This window comes from Sceloporus occidentalis, unplaced genomic scaffold (genome assembly GCF_023333645.1).
Source record: "Sceloporus occidentalis isolate IW3139 unplaced genomic scaffold, rSceOcc1.0.p SCAF_33, whole genome shotgun sequence".
NCBI classification, from domain to species: domain Eukaryota; kingdom Metazoa; phylum Chordata; class Lepidosauria; order Squamata; family Phrynosomatidae; genus Sceloporus; species Sceloporus occidentalis.
Window position 1 is genome coordinate 2,797,906 of NW_028317013.1, and position 9,527 is coordinate 2,807,432.

General features: G+C 40.9%; 1 protein-coding gene across 1 annotated transcript; it reads right to left on the reverse strand.

The window, feature by feature from the left end:
- Positions 1 to 941: 941 nt before the first annotated feature.
- Positions 942 to 8,088, reverse strand: LOC149298336 (GTPase NRas). The gene is made up of 5 exons (XM_089487586.1): positions 8,067 to 8,088; positions 3,452 to 3,564; positions 2,239 to 2,417; positions 1,288 to 1,447; positions 942 to 1,061 (listed from the first exon to the last, which is right to left on the reverse strand). Exons 2-5 carry the CDS (start codon positions 3,560 to 3,562, stop codon positions 942 to 944), a joined length of 570 nt encoding a protein of 189 aa, XP_089343712.1. The 5' UTR covers positions 3,563 to 3,564; positions 8,067 to 8,088.
- Positions 8,089 to 9,527: the final 1,439 nt, after the last annotated feature.

Sequence of the window (9,527 nt, forward strand, 5' to 3'; positions counted from 1 at the left end):
TTTCCCCATACATCATTTCCAATAGGTTTTCTTTTTTTGGGTGGTATAAGTGCAGTCAGTGATCTCATGTGGATCTAGCATCGGGAAGTAAATAGTCCCACAAAGGACCATTTGGCATTTTGAAAGCCCTGAGAAAGGGTTTTTCTGAGCATAAACCAAGTTTGAAACGACTGCACAAAGAGACTTCCCCAAGTTCCAGCATACCAACCCTATGAGCTTTTCAACGTTTGTCATAGAGGCTCAACCTATTAATAAAAACATAGAATCTAAGAGCAGATAAGGACTATTTGGCTTCTTTATTCGGCTCATTTTCCCCAATGTTATAACCGTAATTGGTCCTTGGTCTTGTCTTATATTCAGGATAGCCACACGCCTTTAAGACAATGCTTACGTATAACAAAATTACCACAGTATAATGTTAGTCAAGACTTGTTGAAACAAGTTAAGTTATGTCATTACATAACCAGGTATCATTGAGACCGCTAATTCAAATAGTGGTGGGTCATACTAGCAGTCACTTCCTTTAAACACGCCAACATATGCATAAAGTTAAATAGGGTCTTAGGCACACAAAGTAAAAAAAAACAAACCCTTGGCAGATATTTATTTTCTCAGATAGTTTAACCACATAAAATACACACATTTACACGGCTTGTTTTCATACAATTTCTATGAAAAAAATTTCTGTATGTATGTGCCTTTGGCCGCATTTTTAAGCTTTCCATGAAATATAAAAATATTAATGATAGAATTCAAGATTAAATAATCATTTGCGGGAAGGGTTTGTGCATCCTACAGCATTGATGTTCTTAATGCTGCATTTGGTTATAAAAGTGTTAAATTCAGCAGGGAGGGTGGAACAGCACCTTTAAAAACAAATGTGCGTAGCGGGAAGTGTAAAGGAATATGTGTGGGGACAGCTTCCTTTGTCACTTACCAGACTACATTAAACTGCAGGGCATTTTGATACAACCCTGATTGTTATCTTCACTGATGTCCAGTTTCTTCATCCTGTATTGATGGATTTCCCGAACCAATGTGTAAAAGGCATCTTCAACACCCTAAAGAGATAAACACTTTGTTAATTCTCTGCCGGGTTCTTGAAAGGAAAGGTTACAGTCATTTTCTTTTGATGTGCAGAGAGACAAAAATAAATACACCTCAATAGATATATGCTCCCTTGCAAAAGCTTAATCCGATAAGATGTTATCTAATCAATGGTGGCCAGGTCACAGAAGAAAACAATCAAAGACGACAGATGCCACTATTGGTTTTAATCTCCAGTACCTGTCTAGTTTTTGCTGAAGTCTCAATGAATGGGATCCCATAGCTCCTGGCAAGTTCCTGGGCCTGTTTGGTGTCTACAGTTCTTGTTGGTAGATCGCATTTGTTACCCACAAGTACCATGGGTACATCATCAGAGTCTTTCACTCGCTTAATTTGCTCCCTGTGAAGGAAAGTGAATGTGAAACAGACACCAAACATACAGAAAGCAAATGTCATCTATACATTTTTTGCACATGTAGTAAAAAGTTTACTGCCTGGCAATGGATTCTGGGATCCCAAACAGTGTTCGCCTGCATTTTGTGGACTTTGATTGACAGAATGACAAAAACTGAAAACTGGATAAAATATTAGAACCGACCAACAAAGTGTCCCCCTGAAGCCCTTCAATTAAACACACAAGATTCATGCTCCATTTGCAAACGTTTTAAAAGCACAGTAATCGGTTATTACATAGGAAATGTATTGCATACAACATATTCATGTACATTTCATGTGAATTCAAATATTAATATACAATTGTCATTTTCTGGAGAACTGTACGTAAGAGCCATCTTGCAGCCACATCAAATGGTTTAAATTACCGGCTCACACTACAATGCTTGCGCATTTCCTCTGTAAACCTATTATCACAATTGCAAACAATCCCTAGGGCCAAGATATCCTGTACTGTCTGCTAAAACAATGCAGATACAGTCCAGGATACATTTCACGACTTCGTACTGGGAATGGTTTACCCTTTCCCACTACTGTTATTTATTGCTCTTTTACATTAAACAACAAAAGTAAATCACGCTGCTGAGTCAGTCTCTCTCACTTTTTCAATTTTAAACCTGCGGCACACCATATTGTCATCCTGCATTTAGAATACACTACCAAGATAGAAGTTACTCATCTATTAACAATGCGAGGACGCCTGATCATAAGACTCAAGCTGGATTAGCCAGCTCTTACCGGTATATGCTGATATCTGCAAAAGACTTGCTGTTGTTGATGGCAAACACGCACAGGAACCCTTCCCCTGTTCTCATGTACTGGTCACGCATGGCACTGTACTCCTCCTGCCCTGCAGTATCCAAGATATCCAGTAGGCAAGTCTCTCCATCAATCACTACCTGTTTCCTGTACGAGTCCTGAAAATGACATCAGACACTTACACCATAAGCAAACAAGACTCCACGTGAGTTAAAATACGGAGAGCCTAAAACCAGCAAGAAGAATTATTATTGGAAGCATAAATACAAATATTGTGGAGAAGGACAAACGGCACATAATATGTAGCAAAATACACATTCAGTAGGTTTTAGAACAAAAACACGCATTCAACGTTTGTCATCCATTGCTGCATCTGTTAAAAGTGTTTGCGCTACATTGGCCTAGATGACAATAGGAAAGTGAATTTTATATATTTAGGTGAGGTGGTGGAGAGAGGTGATAGAGTATTCTAACAAACTCCATGCGGGTGCCAAGTAAGAGGTGGTAAAACTAGACAATGTGAGAATCGGTTCCTCCTCATCCATATCTCTTCTACCTTAGGGACGGAGTCACGGAGTTTATTTGACATATTTTTCTTGCTGCGTTTCGTAAATGTTTGGTGAGCTGCATTAGGGTAGAAGTCCATCATCCTCTTCAGAATAGAATATCCGGGTCATTTACAAGGGATAAGTGGTGAGGAATATAAAGAGTTGGCATTCCATCTTTGGTGCACCAAACCCTAAATAAAGAACCCTTAAAGAGGTGCATTCCAATAGCTTTCCTAGCCTGTTAAGGGTGAAGGCACAATTCTTGAAATTGACTTGTGGATTGAAATAAAATGCTGCTTCAGCAGAGTGCCAGACCCTTAATAAGTAACCAATGTCTGTTCCAATAGCTTTCCTTGCCTGCCGGGGATGGTCACAATAGGTGGACAGTGAAAAACAGCTTCCACAAACTCGACACACACACACACACAGAGAGAGAGAGAGAGATAGTCCCAACTACTTGGAGATGCAGTGAAGGCGGTCAACCCTTCTGTGACCCTTCAAGGGTCCAAGATTCATGAAATCAGCCCAAACCAACTGCCATACATACACGGTTCGAGAATTAATTTTTAAGTTACATTTTAGACATCATATAATCCTCTATATCATCTAAAACATTTTTGACCTGCAGAAAGAATGTATCTCACCTCTATCGTCGGATCGTACTCATCAACAAAGTGGTTCTGTATGAGCTGGATCGTCAAGGCACTTTTTCCAACACCACCCGCTCCCACCACCACTAATTTATATTCAGTCATTTCTTTAAAGCCGTTTCCGTTGCTACAAAAAAAACCCAAAAAAAGAAAGAAAACAGTTAGCTTTGGAGTAACAAGGTAAGGGACAATTAACGTATTTGCATAGGCAAAGACCCAATCCTTGATATGTCATGCCTGTTATGTTTCTATAAGATTGGATTTTTGTGTCTAAAACCATATAAATTCTACAAAGCCCTAGAAGAAGGTGCGCTTTAATGGATGGAGACCATGGTTACCTTTGGACAATGTGATAATTTGAATACAGATATATGCTAAAATTCAGTTAAATCCTAGAAGATGTCTGAGATAAATATATGATCACATACAGCGAGAGAGTTCTCATATCTCTGTATATCTATATGACATCCTGAATGTGACATTATGCATAGAAGATTCAGATTATGTATAATGATATTAGCAACCAGGATATTTATCTTAGTAACCGCTGGAAGAAGAGAAGGAAGGAAGGAAGAAAGGAAACGGACTACGTGTGATTTGAAACAATTGCACCAAAGACGTGCCAATACCTTAAATGGAATAGTGTGTTCTTTTACTGTTGTCAAAAAAACACATGGGTATCCAAGGAGAAATAAGGACAATGTTTGAAAATGAAACCTCGTAACAAAGTTCCTTATCTGTTTGTCATAAGCATAAATGAGTATGTGTCATTGTGGGGAAAAGAATAGACTACACATACATTAGTAAAGATACCAATTTCTCTGTTGAGAACACAGAGTACTTAAATGGGTATAATAGTTAGCGGGAGAACTTCAGCTGGAGTAGCTGCCATGAAACTCTGCAGAGGACCACGAGATGACTACCTACTACTAACTTCCATATTATAATTAAGCTATATTATGATCTGTAGGGGGAACTCAGGTTTGCTGCATGGATGTAAATCCCCCCCCCAAAAAAAGATAGGTTTTCTTAACATTTCAAGATTATATTTCAATGCATTATATATTATTACATATAATGGTTCAACGCATATGATCCTCAGTCAGTGGCATTACAAAGGGCCAAAACGAGGCCTGTCTGCGAGAAATCAAAGACATTCAACTTCAATGGGTTTTCAGCTGTATTAATTGCATGTGGCTGCTGCTCATCTCTAACTTCTATCGGTTACTATGGAAACTCAGCTTTCATATATGCAGGCTGCGCCGGCATGCTCTGGAGCACATGAATGAGCAGTGTACATAAGTACACATCCTGCTTCATTAGAAGCAGATCGGGGAGGGGAAAATGAATAGGCGAGTTGGTGAAACGACACCCTTCTACTCGACTCAATTTCATGTTTAGTGAATAAATATCATTGCGTTGACACAAATTTATTAACACAAAGATTTTTCCTGCTTAAACCCCACAATGAGCCGATTATTTATGGCAACGCTAATGAAGTCCTGCTTGTGCAATGGAATCCATTCCTCCATAGACCTTCATTAAGTCTGAACAATTCTACAAGGCAATAAGATCTGGGTGTACTTTTTGTAGAGTGGACTAAGATGACAGAACCAGAATACATACAAATACATTACAAATTACTATTAAACTATGCAAAATGTAAACATTTTGAATCCCACTCCAGTAAAGAAACATTTTGGTGTGAGTTCCCCTTTAATGTTCATAAAATATTAAAAAAACATTTTCTGTACAGTTGATTTCTCCAAGTCTCAAGAACACGCTTATTCTGCAAAATAAATAAATAAATAAATAAATAAAAATATTATGTAGCTATTTCTAGCTGGTGAAAAAAAATTGAAGGACGCAGTTACTCAGCACGTGTTTCAAGGGCAGGGGGGTCACTGTAAATAAGAAGTATTGACTCAAAGACACAGATAAAGCCGGTCTTTCTAAAACCTTAAGCACTGTAGAAGCTATGGAACAATGTATATTCAATCATTCTATTGTGCAGATGTCTCAGAGGAGAGACTCACCCGGTGGTATTTCCTCCCCGAGAACTTCATCCCATCCTTACGCAGATCTGTCGATAGCCCTGCATTAGCACTACACAGATCACAAAATCCCCATCGGCACCACTTCCTAAAACCCTTACCAAACGATAGCCACATTATGGATCACCTTTTATAACGTGAAATAAGTAACTTCTATGCATTAGGTGCTATACGTAAAAGTCATTCCTCCATGTAAATTGGCCCAAACCACTCCCAGAAACAACCATATTCAATTTCATTCAGAATTTTTGCCCGTAGGGCTTAATTGTCACACGACACCAAAGCAGCCACCTTTAAGTTTTTGCCAGAAGCACCTTAAGTTTTTGGGGGTTTTTTGACATGAAAAAATAAAAAGACAAAGTTTATTTGCTTCCAGAGAGAAGAGAATATTATGTTCAAGTGGAACAACTTCATAAGAAAACCCAGATTTAAGATACTTTGTTGTGATCTTCTTTGATATGACAAATATCCATAAAAAACACCTTACATTATTATTTATTGTTTTATATATATAGCACCATCATAGTCCACAGCGCTGTACAAGGACATAGGTAGTATATGACATAACAATCTGACTTACGGTAAGGAGGGCCCTGCTCTAATGGGCTTACAATTTAGAGGGAGCTACGGTATATTATACAAGGGGTAAAAGTGCCAGGAATGGACCAGCCCCATGCAAAAAGAACACAAGCACTTAAAATACATAGCAACATGCCTTATTTACAAGTAGAACAAATATAACCACCACCTGGATTGGGACTAATTAACAAGTTCAGAGATATATGGCGCAGAATCTTCCCTTTTAACTACCGTATTTGCTCGATTATAAGACGAGGTTTTTTTCAGAGCAAATGCTCTGAAAAATACCCCTCGTCTTCTAATCAGACCTCAAATAGAGGTCTGATTATGAGACTAAGATCCAGATCCCCCGCACCGCTGCAGGGGACCTGGATCCTCCTGTCTCCCCCCCATTTAACACCCTCCCCCCACACACTTACCGGTGCTTCCTGCTGTATTGCCGGGGCAGCGGGTTGACGCGATTCGCATAGACAACGTCCGCTGCAGCCGGAAGGAGGTGTGGCTAGCAGGGGGGGTTGTCTGCGTCCGTCGCACATACCTTTCCCGACTGTCAGAGATCAGAGTTCCTCTGATCTCTGACAGCCGGGGAAGGTATGCGCGACGGACGAAGACAAACCCCCGCTGCCAACTCCACCTCCTTCCGGCTGCCCCGGCAATACAGCATGAAATTGGAAGCACCGGTAAGTGTGCGTGTGTGCGCTAAATGGGGGCATAGGGCATTTCTGGAATGCCTTATACCCCTATATGCCACTCTGGCACTTAGGGGGTTAAAAGGCATATTATGGGGCAGAGTGGCATATAGGGAGGTATAAGGCATTTCAGGAGGCAGAGTGGCGTTAAGGGTGCATTTAATAGAGCACTCTGCCTCCTGAAATGCCTTATACCTCCCTATATGCCACTCTGCCCCATAATATGCCTTTTAACCCCCTAAATGCCAGAGTGGCATATAGGGGTATAACGTATTTCTGGAGGCAGAGTGCTCTATACAATGCCTTTTAACTCCCTTAATGCCACTCTGCCTCCTGGAATGCCTTATACCTCCCTATATGCCACTCTGCCCCATAATATGCATTTTAACCCCCTAAATGCCAGAATGTATAAGGCATTTCTGGAGGCAGAGTGGCACATAGGGGGTCAAAAGGCATACCATGGGGCACAGTGGCATATAGAGGGTTAAAAGGCATATCATGGGCCACAGTGCCATATTGGTGTGAATAAGGAAATAAAAACAAAAAAAATATATTTTTCTCAATCATAGCTTTTATTTAAAAAAATAGTTTACATGAATTAACATTTACTGGTAATACTTTTTTCCTTTAGGGTCGTCTTATATTTAGGCTTTTTCTTTTTTTTTCCTAAGTTAATTTGGGGGGGGTCGTCTTATAATCGAGCAAATACGGTACTTTCTTTGCTGAACGTGCCCCAATCCGCAACAAAACCCTATCATCCCAATAAGCAGAAATAGAGACATGAAGCCACAATCCCGCAGGTTTATATCGGCATATATATATAATATTATATAATAAGCAATCTCGGTTTGCTCTAAGGGGGTAAAATAAGGACAGGAATCTAACAAATGGTTAACGCTACATTAAATTAATTGCCTCAGTCCGTTTGATAAAAAGCCAACGACTTTGCCACAGCGGGGCAAACGCAACGATGAATATGCAATACCTTCAGAAAAATCAGATGAGTGCTAAAATATTCAGAAAGAAAATGCAAATTATACATAAGGGAATGCGGTGAAGAATATGAAAACCGCGGTGATAAAGCAAAACATGATAGTAAGAAATGTGTTTAGGGTGAGTGAAGGTGAAAGAAAGGAAAGAAATACCTGCACATACTACGGAGAGCTGACATTCCATTGACTTTCTCGTGCGTACAAGGATTGCAGTTAAAGATCCCTAATGTATACAAAGATGATCACTTCTGGATTGGGAACACTGATCAGGTGCTGGCGCTTTAAGGCCAGCGGCCGCCTGATGATGTAAGTGCGGCTGACGGCTGGATACGCACAGACACGCGGTATGTTTTTATGCTCGCATTGCATATGGCGACCATAACAAGGCGCTGCTCTAGAGGCAGATCGCTTGAGCGTGTGGGGCTTTCGGCCAGTGGCCCGTCAGGCATTTGTCTGTATGTGCCTTATGGCCAGTCCGGACATGAAGATGCCCAATAGCGAAGAGGTAGAAAAAACGCCCGCAGAGGATTGTGGAAACTTGTAGTGGATCGAAGGTGATTTGTTAACGCTTTGTTGCAAGGATCAGTAACCATGAGAAATATGTACATATTGGTGCACACACAAACGATCCTCAGCCTAACCCAAGCCTTAGGTCAGCCTATTGCAGGCAGTCTTGACCGTGTCAGTTCTGTAACTTATTATGTATTGGTTTTACATATCTCTGCCATATTCATATGGCATATAGCTTACAAGGGCCACAGAATGGACAGTTATTAAGCCATTATATACACCAATCTCCCAGAAAAAAATATCATACAATAAATCTGAGAAGCATTAATGGTATGAGATTAAGTGGGTTATGATCCAAAATGAAAAGTAAACAGCAGTAACCAATAATGAGAGTGAATGACCGAACGGTGTATTTACACAAGTGATGTTTAAATGCCTGGCATTCCACTGCTGTGTGAGACAGGATGTTGGTCCAGTAGGGGAAAGGAAGCTAGATTACTGGGGAGACTGGGAATGGTTAAAGCCAGCAGGAGACACGGCACTGGCTGCCGTCTTTGGTGGTGTTTAAGATATTATTTCCCATAACTTCTATAGGCACTCGATGCCTTAAGGGATGGGTTCGGAAACCTATGTCCCACCAGGCGCTGAAGGCTACAAATTACCAGTAGCTGGCTACGAGTGATGGGAGTGGGCTCGTGGTGGCGAAGCTACAGACGGTGTGGCAGGCAACTGTGCAAGGCGAACACGCGTAGCCTCAGTAAACGGGATGTGTACACGCACAATGAAACACTACATACCGTCTCTTGTCTGGTATCCTTGTCCGCCCTCCCGGTCCATACACCAGCCCCTTCACCAGGACTCCCGGCCTCTAAACCTCTCTGCTCCTTCCCTTGGAGGTCCCTCTCCACCCGGGCGCACCCTCCACCCCAACTTCAGGCACTCACTTCCGCATCTACTGAGCAAAACCTCGCGAGACTATCCACCCTTCCCGGTTGTATTCCAAGCCTCGCTTTGATTAGGCGATTTGTGTCACATGCCGATGTTTCGAATTTTGTCCGGTACAATAAGAATCCATCCTAAATTCCTAATGCGCTGATTGTATCTAAACTATTCTGTATTTGGACACCTTGATGGTATATAATGTGCTTTATATAGTAGCCAACTAGTGAAAAAAACTGCAGTAAGTAAAGTGCCAGGAAACAGACAACCAAATACACACCAAGACAGGCTCTACCACTTGAAACAA